Genomic DNA, 17,461 nt, shown 5'->3' on the forward strand with positions numbered 1-17,461 from the left:
TTTTTTATATCTTTGAATAATCTCACATCAAGTTACAATTCCTACATAGAACTAAAACCTCCAATGGATGTCTGATGGACGTCTGCCGTGGAAGTTTGGACCTTCCAGTGGACGTTCCATGGACATCCAATGGACGGCCACTAGGCATCCACAGTTCCGCATTGCGCACGTCCATTGGACGTTAACAACGGATGTCCATTAGACGTTACATGGATTATTAATAAAGGGTTTATAGAGCCTTAATGAATGACAAACCGACGTCACGTGGACTATTAGTAGAGGCTTTATGGAGTCTCAGCAGACGTTATTTAGATTATTAATGGACGTGTACCGTGGAGGTTCGGACCTTCAGTGGACGTCTAATGGACGGTAGAAAAAATTTTTTTTATACAAATTTTATTATTTTTATAGCTTAATCTGTATTCACTGTTTCACATATAACATTTTAATTCACTAATTACAATTACGAATTATTTTATAAATTTTTGAAACGTATCGGCGCCGGCGGGATTCGAACCTAAGATCTTCGGAACGATAACCTAGTATCTTAACACTGACAAGGGGAGGATCAGGTGAGTCACCCTGGGATTTTGATCCCAATTTTTATAGTTATTCTGGAGACGAAAAAGAAGTTTACGTCTCCCGACGTTTGATCGAATAGGCCTTAGTTTCGAAATAATAAATTTGTGAAAATTGCCCATACCGCGGCGCACCATATGAGTCTTCCCGGTAACTGTTTTCCCAACCAGTGTAGTCGGCTCCATGCGTTAGGTGCTTGCTTCACAATCGTAAGATCCGGGTTCGCTCCCGAATGTGTGCAATATTTTTTTTATTTTTTTTTAATAAGTGTATTTATTTATCTTGATGATATTGATATAGTATACAAATTTCTAAAATAAAAAATTTATATTTAATATTACTTTCTAAACATTAATTTAAATTTAATTTGAAGGATATTTGAATTCAAGTAATAATATTTGAATTCAAGTAATAATAATAAATAGGTAGTAATAATAATAATATATAAGTTATTTGAAATGGATAACATATAAAAGCAACGTATCTAAATTTTCAAATTGTTTAAATTTAACACTGGTATTCTTCTTCTACGATTAATTATTTTAAAAACTAGAATTTTAAAATACTGTTAATATTATTTCCAATTAAATTTTAAATTAAACAATTTAAAAATTTGGATACGTTGCCTTTATACGAGGTGTGTTCAAAAAGTATCGCGAATTTTGTGTTTTTTCAAAAATTATTTATTTATTCATGAATATCTATTTTGTCCCCTTCAAAGTAATCCCCATGAGATATTATACACTTGTGCCAACGGTTTTTCCAATCTTCGAAGCACTTCAAAAAATCATTTTTTTTTATCTTGTTCAGCTCCTCCTTCGATGCCGTCTTTATCTCGTCAAGCGTAGCGTAACGTCGTCCTTTCATGGGCCTCTTCAGTTTAGGGAACAAGAAAAAGTCACAGGGGGCCAGATCTGGGGAATACGGTGGCTGCGGCATCATTAGTGTGTTGTTTTTGGCCAAAAAGTCGCGCACAAGCAACAATGTGTGAGCAGGGGCGTTTGGTACGAATTTCGCGGCGACCCATCTCATGCCCAAATCATTGATAAAAATCGAATGGCACGAGCCAATCGATATGTTTAGGTCCTCAGCAACTTCTCTAACGGTGATTCGACGATTGGCCAATACCATTTTCTCCACTTCATTAATTTTTTCGTCTGTTGTTGAAGTGCTCGGGCGTCCGGCACGCTCTTCGTCGTTTACATCTTCTCGGCCTTCTGAGAACATTTTGTACCACCGATAAACGTTGCTTCGGTCCAAGGTAGCTTCTCCGTATGCCACAGTCAACATTCGGAATGCATCCGCGCACTTAATTTCGTTTTTCACGCAAAATTTGATACAGGTTCTTTGATCCATTTTTTTGAATAGATAAAAATCGAAGACGATCCAAAACACGTGCAAGCAAAGCAGCTGTCAACAATTAAGTGAACATTCAAAATGGCCGAGCTTGTCGGCATAAGTGAGAGACATGAGTACCAACATAACGCCACAAAAAGATCGAAATTCGAATATACGTAACCCGCGAAAATTCAAAATTCGCGATACTTTTTGAACACACCTCGTATGTTATCCATTTCAAATAACTTATATATTATTATTATTATTACTTATTTATCATTTCAAATATCATTACTTGAATTCAAATTAAATTTAAATTAATGTTTAGAAAGTGATATTAAATTAAATTTTCTATTTTAAAAATTTGCATACTAGATCAATATCATCAAGATAAATACACTTATTAAAGAAAAAAAAAATGTTGCACACATCCGGGAGCGAACCTGGATCTTACGATTGTAAAGCAAGCACCTAACGCACGGAGCCGACTGCACTGGTTGGGAAAACAGTTACCGGGAAGGCTCATATGGTGCGCCGCGGTATGGCCAATTTTCACAAATTTATTATTTTGAAACTAAGGCCTATTCGATCAATTGCAATTAATTGTTATAAACAAATTGTCAAAACTAAGTGTAGGGGAGAACTGATTGCGCCAATCGATTCACCGAGAAAAATTACTAAAAAAACATATATGACGCTTTTTCAATTGTCATAGTTGTTATAATTGTTATAAACAAATTAGTTGCATAATTGTTTTGATAAAGAGATAATGACCAAATTCCGTAAAGAGAGCGCATGATGTACGTAATATAACATTTTATCCTTGTTTAACTTTTGGTGATCAACAAGGATAACGTCATGCACATTATACGCTTTACGGAATCTATCTGACTTCTATGATAAAAGTAAAATCTCATGAAGCTATAGAAATTTTATGGACTTCTAATGAACGTCCATCTGACTTCCATGATGGAAGTAAAATTCCATGGAGCTATGGAGGTTTCATGGATTTCTAATAGACGTCCATCTAACTTCCATGATGGATGTAAAATCCCATGGAGCTATGGAGGCTTCATGGACTTCTAATGGATGTCCATCTGACTGCTATGATGAAAATAAAATCCCATGGAGCTATGGAGGTTGGATGGATGTCTAATGGAGATCTATTTGACTTCCATGATGGAAGTAAAATTTCATGGAGCTATGGAAATTTCATGGATTTCTAATGGACGTCCATCTAACTTCCATGGTGGAAGTAAAATCCCATGGAGCTATGGAGGTTTCATGGACTTCTAATGGACGTCCATCTGACTTCCACCATGGAGATAGACGTTCCATGGAGCTATGGAAGGGTGATGGACATCCACTGGAGGTCAATTTCTATGTGGGAATCATTTATATATTATTAGGAGTATAAATAAGTTTCCGCCATTTCACAAAAAATGGGGCCACTAGTATGTTATGGTTGAAATTGTCTGTTGTAAAACGTTATATCGTAAGGTTGGACATCTGGCAACAACATAACCTTAAAATATTAGCGATTTTATATCAGCATCATATATCTTTTTTCGTGCGAAAATGTTGAGTTTTGAGCCGAATAAGCGTTATTTGCGGGAGCTTTTGATTTACTTCTTTAATTTGAAGAAATCTGCAGCCGAGGCGCATCGATTGCTTGTAGAAGCATATGGTGAGGCTGCCTTAATTGAAAGAAGTTGCCGTGAGTGGTTTCACAAGTTTAAGAACGGTGAATTTGACGTCGAAGACAAAGAACGTAGCGGAAGGCCGAAAGTGTACGAAGACGCGAAATTGGAAACATTATTAGATGAAGATTCGTGCCAAACGCAAGAAGTACTTGCACTTACATTAGGAGTGACTCAACCAGCAATTTTACATTGCTTAAAATCATTGGGAATGATTCAAAAACAAGGAAACTGGGTTCCATATGAACTGAAGCCGAGAAACGTTGAACGCCGATTTTTCACATGTGAAATGCTGCTTGCCAGGCATAAACGAAAGGGTTTTTTGCATCGTATAGTCACTGGTGATGAAAAATGGATCCACTACGATAACCCAAAGAAGAAGAAATCATGGGGACCACCTGGCCATGCTTCAACATCGACAGCCAAGCCGAACATTCATGGAAAAAAGCTCATGTTGTGTATTTGGTGGGATCAGCTTGGTGTCGTGTATTATAAGTTGTTCAAACTAAATGAAACCATTACTGGGGCTGTCTACCGAACACAAGTGATGAGATTGAGCCGAGTACTCAAGGAAAAAGTGCCCACTACTACTCCAGACACGACAAAGTTATTCTTCTGCATGATAATGCTCGTCCACATGTTGCGGCGCCGGTCAAAACCTACCTGAAAACACTCAATTGGGAAGTTTTACCCCACCCGCCGTATTCACCAGACATTGCTCCTTCTGATTACTACCTGTTTCGATCGATGGCGCATGGAATGTCTGAGCAACACTTTACATCATATGAAGATACAAAAAATTGGGTTGATTTGTGGATAGCTTCAAAAGATGAAGCATTCTTCCGACGCGGTATCCGTATGCTGTCAGAAAGATGGGAAAAAGTAGTGGCTAGCGATGGACAATACTTCGAATAAAACATTAGGTACCGTTCTTTCACAATAAATGCCCAATTTTTGATAAAAAACGGCGGAAACTTATTTATACTCCTAACTATTAAAAGTAGTGTGCTGGTGATTATTCCAAATAACCTGATTATGAAATCAATAATCATTCCATAAAAGAACTATTGGGGAATGATTATTACAAATAATCTCATTATGAAATTAATAATCATTCATTCAAAAATTATTAGGAAATGATTATTGCGAATAATCCAATCATTAGATGCTACATAATCACTATTAGAGAATGAATAATCACTATTGTAACTCAATAGTGATTAATGCCTTTCTAATAGTTCATTTCCGTAAGGGATGTAACTAACTTCGCGAATGTAGCGTCACACTTTTCCCTCTAAAATATAATAACACAGTAAATATTATACCTTTAAACAACAATTTTAATTAATACTATTTAAAACTCACCATTTGTATATAATTCCCAAAAAAAATTTAAACTATTACCATTTCTTCACACTTTTTATATCAAACACAGTAAGACACTCGAATAAATAGTATCATGCCAATTATAATTTATCGCAGTTCTAGTGACAGTTTTCAGCAGTTCTAGCAGAATGCTCTATACTTATATTTTAAAAAAAGTTTCAGCGATTGCATATTTTTCAATAATATTTGAATCTCTGAATACTGCATAATTTAATAAAAGAAATGTGCTGTTAAATTTTACAAATTGCATTATTTTTTTTCTAAAACAATTTCGTATTTTCTTTGCACCAATTAGTTTATCTCATTTTCTGTGTAAAAGTATTAAAGTACAATTTTATCAGAAAAACAGTTTACAATGTATCAAGTTAAAATCAGAGCAATTATATGTGATAACACGATCATTCGTCACATGTACTAAAAGTCATAATGGTTATTTCAGTTGTTACAAATGCGTTATGGAAAAGGATTATGTAAATTACTCATATAAAATGCTGTTTCTCGATCAAAACTGTCCTTTACAGGCAGATAAATCATTTACACTTCGACAAAATCCAGAATGTCATACTGGTACGTCTTTATTCAAACAAATTCCATTACCAATGATCAGCACCTTTCTACTTTCCATTACATGCACTTAATTTGTCTTGGCCAAATGAAAAAATTATTAAATTTATGGACATCAGGTTCTTGCAAAGTTAAAGCTCGTTTTTTTGCCATATAGATGGGAAATATAACTTCAGATTTGATTTTTTTTCTTTAAATATATTTTCTCTGATTATGTTAGAATATCAAATAATTTTAATGAAGTAGATAGATGGAAAGCTGAGGAATTTAGAGTATGTAAATAACAATTTGTATTGTTATTTAATCTTGTACATAAATGAGATGTTTAATTCAAATTTAATCCGTTTTTAATCCATTTTAAGACTATACTAAAATATTCTGGTGAAAGAATTTTACAAATCATGCAGCAGATATATATACAAATTTCTTGCAAGAATTTGACTGGCAGAATCTTTAAGAATTTATTGCAAGATTTACAGCAGTCTTGCAGAAAATTGCTACTAGGGTATGTAGCAAATATCTTGAAAGACTGTTGCTAGATTTACAGCAAATACATTCAAGTTTCTTGCAAGAATCTGCCAACAGAGATATGTGCAAGTTTCTTGCACGTTTCTTGCAAGAATCTGACTGCAGAATCTTTCAAAAGAATTGAACAGAATGAGGAATCAGATCATAACGTCCTGTTAGCAGAATCTTTCAAGAATCTGCTACAATATTTACAGCAGTCTTGCAGAAAATTGCTACTAGGGTAGGAAATGAAAAATTATATTAAAATGGAATAAAATCCATTTTAAAGCTAAAAGTTTATACTTTCATGTAGCATTAATGAAATGTTGAGAAAAATTCTGGTGCTGTAACACCATAAAAACTTTCAAATTAAGTAATCTTTTTTTACTTTGTTAATGTCATTTTTCTCAAAATTATGTGATAGCCAAATGTGAGTAAGACATTCATGCAAAATTGTCTATAAAAATCACTCACAATGAATCTCATTATATCCACAGGAAAAAAAAAAATATATATATATATATATATATATATATATATATATTGTTGGAGATCATAGAAACTGACTTTAGAACATATCTACACTTCTAGGTGTTACACTTTTAGTATTTTTTTCATTTTTCTAAGGTTGTCGCTCTGAAGTACAGAAACAGGGCTTGTATACACACATGTACAACTACTACGAGTTTCTTCTTGCTTTTTTACTGTAAAGTCTTTCTGAATATATATATATACTCGTATATATATATATATATATATATATATATATATATATATATATATATATATATAAAAGCTTTCTTGTGATGTGAAAACGTAGGTGTATTCTCTAAATACTACCCTTCACTCATTCCTGGCTCCAACAGGTTATGGGCCCAGCACGGCTGTAAAAAAAAAAGATAGAGTGAAAAAAAAAAGAAAGCACGTGCCAATTTGCGAGGTTATATTAGTACAAGGATGTCGCTGGATTTCAAGGCTCGAATCGAGAGATTGGAAGGAAGTGCGAATTGGACGAGGTGGAAGAGAGAAGTAACCTTGCTCCTTCGTCATCATGATGTTTTTGAAGTAGTGACGGGTCAAACGACAGTACCTACAGAACCACTGAATGCAACGGCAAATAATCAGTATATTGCAGAAGTAAAAGCATATCAAAAGAAAGATAATTTAGCTCAGCTTATCATACCCAGAAAACATTTTGCGGGTAAACGTCCAGCAAATCACGCGCAAAAGAGATTTCTACAACGCAAGCAAAACCTTATTAAACTGCGTCGTCATAGCGCTAGCAAACCACTAGCACACTTTGTGCGCAATTTCAATAAGCAATATGCACGCAAAACGCCAGCACACTTTGCGCGCGATCTCAATAAGCGATATGTACGCAAAACGCTAGCACACTTTGCGCGCGATCTCAATAAGCAATACCCTGCCGAAAATGTGCTATTAAAACCGATTTAAGAAAAGGTAATCCAAATCAATCGGGATTTCTGCACCGAAAATACTGGTATTAAGACCAATTTAAAAATAAGATCCAAACCCAAATAGATTTATTAAAACAGAATATATTAATGTAAACGTAATAAGTGTTTAGTTTACAAAAAAAATATTTCTTGTATTCTTTTCGTTAAAAAAGATTTTAAAAAATTAAATTTGAATTAAACATTTAATTTATGTACAAAATTAAATAACAATACAAATTGTTATTTACATGTAAAAATATAAAATTTTATGTGGAACAGCGTTTCACACACACGTCATGTTTCAAAAGAATGAGAGCGAGTATTCGTCTCGAGGTTACAAAAAACAGCTCCTAAAAATGTCACTAAAGTATGAGCTGACGAGTCGGCGGCGGTGGCACCTAGATATAACGCCTGTGGCCGCACTCAACTCACGAGAAAATCTTCTGCGGCGTGGCCGCCTAGCGGTGGCGTTAGCACTCACTTGTTAAATCCATTTCAATCTGAAATTACAGAATTTCAACTTGCGGGCAAAACTCACGCAAACCGCGTACACAGTTTACATGCATAAGACGCGCAAACTTTGCGCGCAAAAAATGTTATCTGGGGAGCAAACGACTAGCAATATGTTAGCCATCTGCATGTAATTTGCCAGTACATGGGACAATACATGAGCTAGACACTTGTAAGCAATATACACGATGTAACACGTTCTACGAACAAAACGCATGCAAATCTGTTACAAAGTTCGCATGCACATCGCGCGCAAAATTTGCCAGCAAGAAATGTTATCTGGTTGTTAATCTGGTAGTTAACAGTTTAAATGATGAGCATGTTGATATGACGTCAATGTGTGATACTGCCAAAGCAACATGGGAGAAATTGATATCAATTTATGAGCAAAGCTCTGGACAAAGAATTGATAGATTAATGGAGCTGTTTTTCACCAGTGAGAAAATGGTGGATGAAACGATTGCTACTCATGTCGATCGCCTTCAGCGGAATTTTTGTGAACTAAACGATGAACTAAAGAAACTAGGAAATACTGAGTTACCTGAGATTTTGTTGACAAGTCGGATTATGTCAACACTTCCTTCTCAATACTTTGAGTTTAAAAGTGTCTGGGAATCAGTTCCTATAAAGACACAAACAATAAATCTGCTACTAGAAAGGTTAAGACTCATTGAGCAAAGATTATCAGCAAAGAATGATGAAACGGAAGCGTTGTTTGCAAAATCGAAATATAAAAAGAAAAGCGAGCCCAAGACGAAAGAAGATTTTTACAAAAAGGATAAAAAGTGCTATATATGTCATGAAGTTGGACATATTGGAAGGCATTGTCCAAAAAGAGTTTTTTACAAACAGACTTTTGGTACACCAATGGGATTGGTACACCAATGGGACACCCCTATCACCTATTATAGCGAATATTGTGTTGCTGGATTTAGAGGAAAAAGCGTTAAAGTCAATAAATCTAGAAATACCGTTCTACTATCGTTACGTCGACGACATTGCTATGGTAGCACCTACGAACTCACTTAATTTTATTCTTAAGACATTCAACAGTTTCCATAACAGATTGCAATTCACTATTGAGTTAGAACAGGACCGTAGCCTAAGTTTTTTGGACCTTTCATTAAAAATACTTGACAATACAATCATTATTGATTGGTTCCATAAAAAAATTTTTTCTGGTCGTTATTTATTGTTTTTTTTCTCACCACCTATGCCACAAAATTGGAATAATTTATAGTATGGTGGATAGAGCGCTAATGCTTTCTCACCCCACTTTCCAACAAAAAAACTTAGAACTAATTATTGGATTACTTCTAAAAAACGGATACCCTCTGGAATTCATTTTCAAATACATTGGAACAAGAATAAAAAATTTATTCAATACAAAACTGGCACCCACCATCATCAAAGACACAAATGACCAAGACCAAACAAAAAAAGACCAGAACACAAAAAAATTCATTGTCGTCCCTCACATTCGAAATATTTCTGAAAGAACAACATCTCTGTTAGACAAAAATACATTTACAGTTGGCTACAGATGCATAAATAAAATCAACAATTTCATAAAAGTACATAAAGACAAAATGGAGGGTGACTGCAGTAGCAATGTCGTTTATAAGATTTTCTGTAATGACTGCGATGTGGGGCAGACGAAGAGGCAACTGAGGACTAGAACAAAAGAGCATATTAATAATATAAAACTTGATCCTTCAAAACACTCAGTCATAACAAACCATAGAATATTTTTTGACCGTTCCTTCAATTGGAAGGAAATAAAAATTCTTGACACCGAAGAAAATTACCAAAAGAGATTAATTTCTGAAATGATACATATAAAACAACAAACAAACGGATTAAACTCACAGAATGACACAGATCTCCTTCATGATTCCTATTTTTGTTTACTCGACTCGCTTAAAGATAATACGAAGATACGTTACTGACTCCTGCTTTAACGGTTCTGCCTCACTTGTGCTCCGTCTGTCTCAACAACAGGACCATCGACGATGGCGAACGTTTATACAATTACCGTCAAAGTACTTTTCCAAGTAAGTTGCTTTAATTTATCTACGGGAAAATTTTCGATTCATATACAACAATAAACTCCATCGTCATATAGAAAACAAACGCGGCAAATACTACGTTTGAAAAATAACTTGCATATGGAGCCGCGAGTGAGTTTTCATCATGTCGTGAGTTCCCATCATGCAAAGGGAGGAGAAAAAGTCAGTGCTGCTGAAAGGATTCAACACTTGGACACACATACATATACACAAACACACACATACACACACGCACACACAACATCGGATGCACGATTGCCCGTTCGCCATCTAAAGAATCAGACGGTATGCGACACACAATATGTTTTTTATAAAAAAAAGAGAGTTTCTTTTTTATAAAAAAAAAGAAACTGTCATCTTCAGATAATTTAAACAAAATAAACTTTTAATTACTACATATATGTACTTTATAGGCTGATGAAGGCTAAGTAAAGCCGAAACGTCGTCCCTAATTATTTGTATTACTTAATTAATTATATTATTGTAACTCAAATTGTAATCAAAATTGCTTATTTAATTGTGCTCGTTAATTTGACCCTTCTAAAAATTTTTTTATTGGAAAAGCTTTTTTTAAATATTGTTTTGCTGATTTATGCTTCGTTAAAAAGAACGTTTCTTTAACGTTTAATAAACGTTTTCTTTAAATGTTTTAAAAACGTTTTTATAATATTTGAAAAACATTTTTTTAAATGTTAAAATAAACATTTTTTTAATGAAAAAAAGGGCACTTAACCCATTATTTTTAATGTTTTTATAAATGTTTTTAAAAATGTTTTTTAAATGTTTTTAAAAACATTTTTTTAATATTGTGTGCTGATTGGATTATTAATATCCGGAGGGTCCCGATAGCGCACATCCCGATAGCACACAAACCACTCACAATGGCAGATACCTAGAGATTTTCCGTAGGTTGTGTTAGATAAGTCAAATTGATTGGTTGGTGGGCTATTCGGATGTGCGCTATCGGAACCCTCCCATTAATATCAACCATCAACGACATAGACGTCGAATATACATCTTTCCAACTTATCATTTTTCACTGGGCGATAGTATTATTCAATTACAGCATAAATAATAATCAAAACGATGGCTGAAGAGTATTCGGCCATGAATTTCAAATGCATTCAAAGCTCTGCTGCTGATTTTGTAAAAATAGTTTGTTGCGTGCTAACGCAGCTAACACATTTGGCCGTATTTTGTATGAATTTTTTAAAAGTTTCTAGCATGTTTTTAAACTAATTTTATGCAAAATCACGACCTCCGCGTTATATATTATAGCTGCGTTAGCACGCAATAAACTATTTTTACAAAATAATGACCATAACCTTTACAAGCAGAGCTTTGAGTGCATTTGATCAGATTCCATAGCCGAATATTCCTCACCAATCGTTCTTTCTGCTATTCTACGGTCTCCCGATCTTCTAGAAACTAAACCCATCTTAGCAGTTATATTCACAATCGTCATCCAAATGAGGAATCTGAACATATCACGGAATATCGGATCGTTGTACACCCAAGGACTTTGATTCTGTCCATGGGGAAATTTTCCAAACTAAGAAGTCACCACTTTCTACATACTCGCAGTTTATGATTAATGAAACGACTAGAGCTTATTGGTCGTTACGTTAATCATGAACTGTAAATATGTAGAAAGATAGCGACTTCTCAGTTTGAAAAATTTCCCCATGGACAGAATGAAAGTCCTTGGGTGTACGTTGGATAAGTCGGATGTCAAACGTGAATCGCGTGTCGCTAAATGGCGTTACTGAAGTATATAAGTTTTGTTATGTTGCTGTCATTTCAATATTATAAGAAAATAACAAAAAATGTAACAATTGCATAAAATAATTATATTGTACCTCAATAACAATTTAGATTGCATTTACATGGTTGTGAGGTAACATCTGTTACCTCACGTGTTACTCCAATGCAATGTTGCAGCTATATTCTGTGTTTGCTGGGTTAAATCCATAAATTTAAAATTACTATTCTATTATTGTTTTATTGACGACACCATTATGGCAGTACCCTTGAACTCAATAGATTTGATTCTTAAGACTTTTAATAGCTTTCATGACAGATTACTATTCACTATAGAATTAGAACATGATCACACTTTAAATTTTTTGGACATTTCATTAAAGTAATTGACAATACAATCATCATCGATTGGTTTCACAAAAAAGTTTTTTCAGGTCGTTACCTACCTTTTTTTTTTAACATTCTTTATGCCACAAAATCGGAACAATATATAGTATAGTAACCCGTCTAGTACGTAATATTACAACAATATTGCAACAATATTATAATGTTGCAGTAATATTACAGCGATATTGTAATATTACTATGATATTGCAGCAATATTGCAATATGATATATCATAATATAATATTGCAGTGATATTGCATAAATATTCGAATGCAATGTATTGCATTATAATATTGCTATGACTTTGCAGCATTACTGCGATATGATATATCATATTACAATATTGCAATGGTATTGCAGAAATATTAGAATGCAATATATTACATTATAATATTGCTATAATATTGCAATATGATATATCCAGGTAGCATACAATAAATATTAATAAATATTTATTATAAATATTTTTCATAAATGTTATAAAAATATTTCATACATTCTTTATGTACATGACAAAAATAATTATAAAAATCTTTATCCAAACGTTAATAAAATATTTATAAAATATTATTTAAAATATTTATGTTAAATAAAAAATAAATATTTACTAAAATATTTTATGAAATATTTCAGAAAATATTTATAATAAATAAAAAATATACATTTAAGGGGATTCTAAAGTCGTCTGTTTTACCGACATTTTTTATTTTAACTAATTTTTTAATTGGCTTTATAGAATCGCAAAACTCTTTTATAGAATTAAAGTACGCACCAAAATCTAGAGGAATAAGATCAATCTCATGTGAAAAACGAAAAAAAATTTCTTATTTGGTACGTAGAGCTATCACATGATGAAAATATTTGCTTAGTGTGCAAAATCTACATGGGTGTATTCCGAAAGTTCTATTGAAAATATCCCTTTTAGTCATAAGGTTGGTAGCGCTGTAACTAACTATGTTGTGTTCCGTAATGTAAGTTAAGTTTATGATTATCGTTGGCTCACGGTGGTTTGCAGAGATCAACAAAGAGGTTAGTTTAATTTCTTATATTTTAATTATTTATAAAATAATTGTAATCATGTATTATTGATTGAAATATTATTTACTGACAATAATTTTGATTTTAAAATAGGAATCAAAAAGCAAAAAATGGATTTCCAAGAATTCCGGAGATAAAAATCCTAAGTTTTGATTAATATTAATTTATTAATTGTAAGTAAATTAAATTATGTCCGTTTTTGTGCACTAATAATGCATAATAAAGTTTATTCTGTTTAAGTAGTTGGAGAAGTTGTAGTAGCTTAGCTTGCATGCTTGTTTTAATATTTCATGTTTTTAGATAAGAACGGAGAGATAATTTATTCGATTTAATTGTTTACAGAACAGCTTCAATCACAAAATGTTAATGTAAATACAATCAAACAATTAATATTATTTGATGGAGTATCCAATTATACATTATATGTTTCAAATCAAATACATGAACGTGCGATTAAAGGTATAAAATCAAATTTTTATATATCTCTTAACAAAGAATGTAAAATATTTTAACAGTAGAAATCTTCTCAATCTGTTAAATGTTTGTATTAATATCTATTCAAGAATAATTCTTTCTGTATTAGTTTTTCTGTATTACCATATAAATAATATAGAATATATTTTGAAAAAGACTGCAAATAATCTATAACTTCTATAAAATAATGTTACAAAAGTTTTTTTTTTATTTATAATTGTAGTATAAAAGCCTTATTGAAAAGCATGGAAAAGCGTTGTTGCTAAGTTGTTACTGTGCATAAAAAGTTTAGTTATAAAAACTGTAATAATATGTAATAATAATGTAATAATATATTGCAATTGAATAAAAAATCAAATATTTTCAATATATCAGTAATTTATTTTTTTTAAAACTTTTACATAGTATTGTGCGTACAAATTAAGTATTCAACATATTTTTTATTTCTTCTCTTTTTACTAGTCCTTCATTTTGTAGAAATTGATTTACTGCCATTGGCGCTGGTCCCGCAGCTAAATTTTCATTGAAAATAACTGAATAATCAAAATTATCACCTTGCAGTAGACGAATGTTATGTAAAACACAGCAACTTATTATATAGTATGGTATTAAATCCGTTCTTCTCATTGGTACTTTATCCAACAGAAATCTCCATCGTCCTTTAATAAGCCGATTGATCTTTCTACTATCATTCTAGTTCTAGAAAGAACACTATTGTAATTCATTTCTTGCTCAGTTAGGTGACCATTATCTTTATATGGCACCGTGATATGCTTTTGCAATACATAAGCTAAGTCTGCAATAATATGGGTGTTATCAGGAAAAAACTGGTCGTTACATTTTTGTTGTAATCCTGAATACTTAAATACTCTCATATCATGCACAGATCCAGGGAGACCAGCATAACAATGTAAAAATTGCAATTTATCATTACATACTACCTGTATAGAAGATTATTTTAAATATTTTAAAACACATGCTGTTAATCAAGTAATCATAATAAATATATGTACCTGCAACTGATTAGAGTGTCTTCCTTTCCTGTTGATATAAGATTAACTGTCTTCCAATGGAGCTAATATACAAATGTGCGTCCCGTCCAAAGCTCCAATAACTCCAGGAAAACCGTATTCAATTTGTAATCTTCGACTATAATCATTTATTTCTCTTCTGTTTGGCCATCGAATAAAATAATTCCTAAATGTACAAAGAATTTTGACAACTTTTCGTACCGCTCGCCAAGCTGTTGCATTGCCAACATTAAATTTTGTAACCACCGACCTTTAATTAAATTATATGGTTATTAAATAATTATTAATCATGCCTTTACAAAAAATTATTTTAATTTAACTAGTTAACCTGTATGAATCTGGTGTTGCTAACACATATAAAGTTATGTACAACAGTTTCTCTGCAGACATGGGTATTCTTCCAGAATAATTTTCTTCTTCTAAATCATTTCGTAATAAAAATAAAAGATAATTAAAGGTTGTTTTTTGCATTCTAAAATAAATATTTTTGTCTTTTATTTTTGTACATACATATAAGATTAATAAATTAATTTTATATACATACCGAAAGTTTTCTTGAAAACTTTTATTATCGTATTCATAAATTACATTTTCAATAAAATTTTGAACTCTTGCTTTTCTTCTTCTAGGATGATTTTCGTTGTTCTCAAAAATAATATCTAATATTTCTTCTTCACTGTCAGAACTTTCACTTGAACTTGAAAATAATTCATCAAATATAAGTAAATCCATTTTTTAGAAAAATATAAGTGAAAGCTAAAGAAAACCGATAATATGGCATTGATCTTGTCTACATCCTTGGTTTTGTGTGGCAATTTTTTAAATAGACGTAAAACCGTTGTTTATTTGGATTACATTCCTCTAACATTTGTTTTATATTTTCGAAGAAGTTGGCATATGGAGAATATGCTTTAACAAAATCTGGTTCAAACTTGAGAAATATTTCACCGATGCTGATATCCTCTGTTCAATGAGCACCACTACAGTGCAATGTCTTCAATAATTGTTTATAAACATTATAAATAGATAGAAAACTTTGCAGTTAGTTTTCATGCAGTTTTTGGAAAGTCTTGTGTTTTTGAATTCCTATTTTAAAATCAAAATTATTTTTAGTAAATAATATTTTAATCAATAATACATGATTATAATTATTTTATAAATAATTAAAGTATAAGAAATTAAACTAACCTCTTTGTTGATCTTTGCAAACCAACGTGAGCAAACGATAATCAACTTACATTACGGAACACAACGTAGTTAGTTACAGTGCTGCCAACCTTATGATTAAAAAGACTATTTTCAATAGAACTTTCGGAATACACCCAATATATATATACAAAATGAAACCTTATTCCCCTAGGGATAACATATACGAATAATATCGTGCAATTCAAACTAAGATTGAAAGCTTAGAAAAAAAGATTAGCTCAAATAAAATTTGTATAATTGCAAATCCAGATTCAGGACGATGAAAGAGGAGTCTCTCTATAAAAATAGTTGCTGACTCTTGCGATAGATGGTGCCGCCATCATCATGTAAGACTGTTCGTATATCCTGTTCGTATATCGCCAGACTGGCTAGACATCTAAGTCAATTCGTGTATAAAAATGTATACATTTTTTACAATTACGAGTTTTCGCTTTTTCTCTCCCAAATGTATCTCATTGCATACATTTTTGAATATTGTAATGCAATATAATGCATATAATGAAATCGCAAGTACATTTCTACAAAATGCGTGTGTGCAATGAGACTCCTCTTTTCATCGTCTTGTATCTAGATTTGCAATTATAAAAATTTTATTTGAGCTAATCTTTTTTCTAAACTTTCAATCTTATTTTGAATTGCACAATATTATTCGCATATATTATCCTTAGGGGAATAAGGTTTCATTTTGTGTATATACAGGGTGATTCAGAACGACCCATGTGTCCCTGTAAAGACGTGTTCTTGAATAAATTCTGAGACGATTTTTCCTGTACAAAAAATTTGTCCGACACTTACTTTTTGAATAATAAGAGGATAAAGTTAGCGAATCACGGGCCGTGTACACATGGTAGACAAAGGCGGCGCAACTCACCGTCCGACACAGATAAGCGCCCGCGTCGGACGGTGAGTTGCACCGCCTTTGTCTACCATGTGTACACGGCCCGTGATTCGCTAACTTTATCCTCTTATTATTCAAAAAGTAAGTGTCGGACAAATTTTTCGTACAGGAAAAATCGTCTCAGAATTTATTCAAGAACACGTCTTTACAGGGACACATGGGTCGTTCTGAATCACCCTGTATATCAGAGATTTTATACACTAAGCAAATATTTTCATCATGTGACAGCTGTACGTACCAAATAAAAAATTTTTTTCGTTTTTCACATAAAATTGATGTTATGTGGCTGGATGTCTATAAGCGCGTGTCCTGCATGTGTACGTGTTGTAAGCGTAGGTGCAAGCGTGTGTGTGTGTGTGCGTGCGTGGAAGCGTATTTGTTTTACGAGCAAGCGTTTGTGTCTACATGTGTATGTCTGCGTGCGTGCCTGCGTGCGCATGTGTATGTGCGTGCATGTGTGCGTGTGTATATGTGTAATTTGAGAGAAGAAAAAATGAGAGAGAGAGGGGGAAAGGGGGAAAAAGAGAGAAAAAGAGATATCAATAACGTATAC

At 32.7% G+C, this 17,461-nt stretch overlaps 2 protein-coding genes across 5 annotated transcripts in view; both read right to left on the bottom strand.

Moving 5' to 3' along the window:
* Positions 1-17,461, bottom strand: part of LOC105205706 (transient receptor potential cation channel protein painless) — a 71,178-nt gene that overhangs the window by 36,712 nt on the left and 17,005 nt on the right. The window lies entirely within an intron of this gene.
* LOC105200612 (protein ANTAGONIST OF LIKE HETEROCHROMATIN PROTEIN 1-like) lies at positions 14,129-16,115 on the bottom strand. 4 transcript variants are annotated; one of them, XM_039457189.1, is made up of 5 exons: positions 15,990-16,115; positions 15,346-15,887; positions 15,130-15,273; positions 14,784-14,967; positions 14,129-14,566 (listed from the first exon to the last, which is right to left on the bottom strand). In XM_039457189.1, the coding sequence occupies exons 2-4, from the start codon at positions 15,531-15,533 to the stop codon at positions 14,826-14,828; spliced, it is 474 nt and encodes a 157-aa protein (XP_039313123.1). In that variant the 5' UTR covers positions 15,534-15,887; positions 15,990-16,115; the 3' UTR covers positions 14,129-14,566; positions 14,784-14,825. The 4 variants fall into 4 exon arrangements, with proteins under 4 accessions (XP_039313123.1, XP_039313120.1, XP_039313122.1 ...); XM_039457186.1 differs by having other exon boundaries at positions 14,784-15,051; XM_039457188.1 differs by having other exon boundaries at positions 14,129-14,707; positions 14,784-15,051.

Source organism: Solenopsis invicta, chromosome 14 (genome assembly GCF_016802725.1).
Source record: "Solenopsis invicta isolate M01_SB chromosome 14, UNIL_Sinv_3.0, whole genome shotgun sequence".
NCBI lineage: Eukaryota > Metazoa > Arthropoda > Insecta > Hymenoptera > Formicidae > Solenopsis > Solenopsis invicta.

Bases quoted from the DNA above. Each gene is read 5' to 3' on its own strand.
- LOC105200612 (XM_039457186.1), bottom strand. From the start codon at position 15,533: ATGGATTTACTTATATTTGATGAATTATTTTCAAGTTCAAGTGAAAGT. The intron at 15,274-15,345 runs GTATGTATATAA...TATTTATTTTAG, and splicing joins AGTTTTCAAGAAAACTTTCG to AATGCAAAAAACAACCTTTA. The intron at 15,052-15,129 runs GTTAACTAGTTA...ATTTAATTAAAG, and splicing joins GCAACACCAGATTCATACAG to GTCGGTGGTTACAAAATTTA.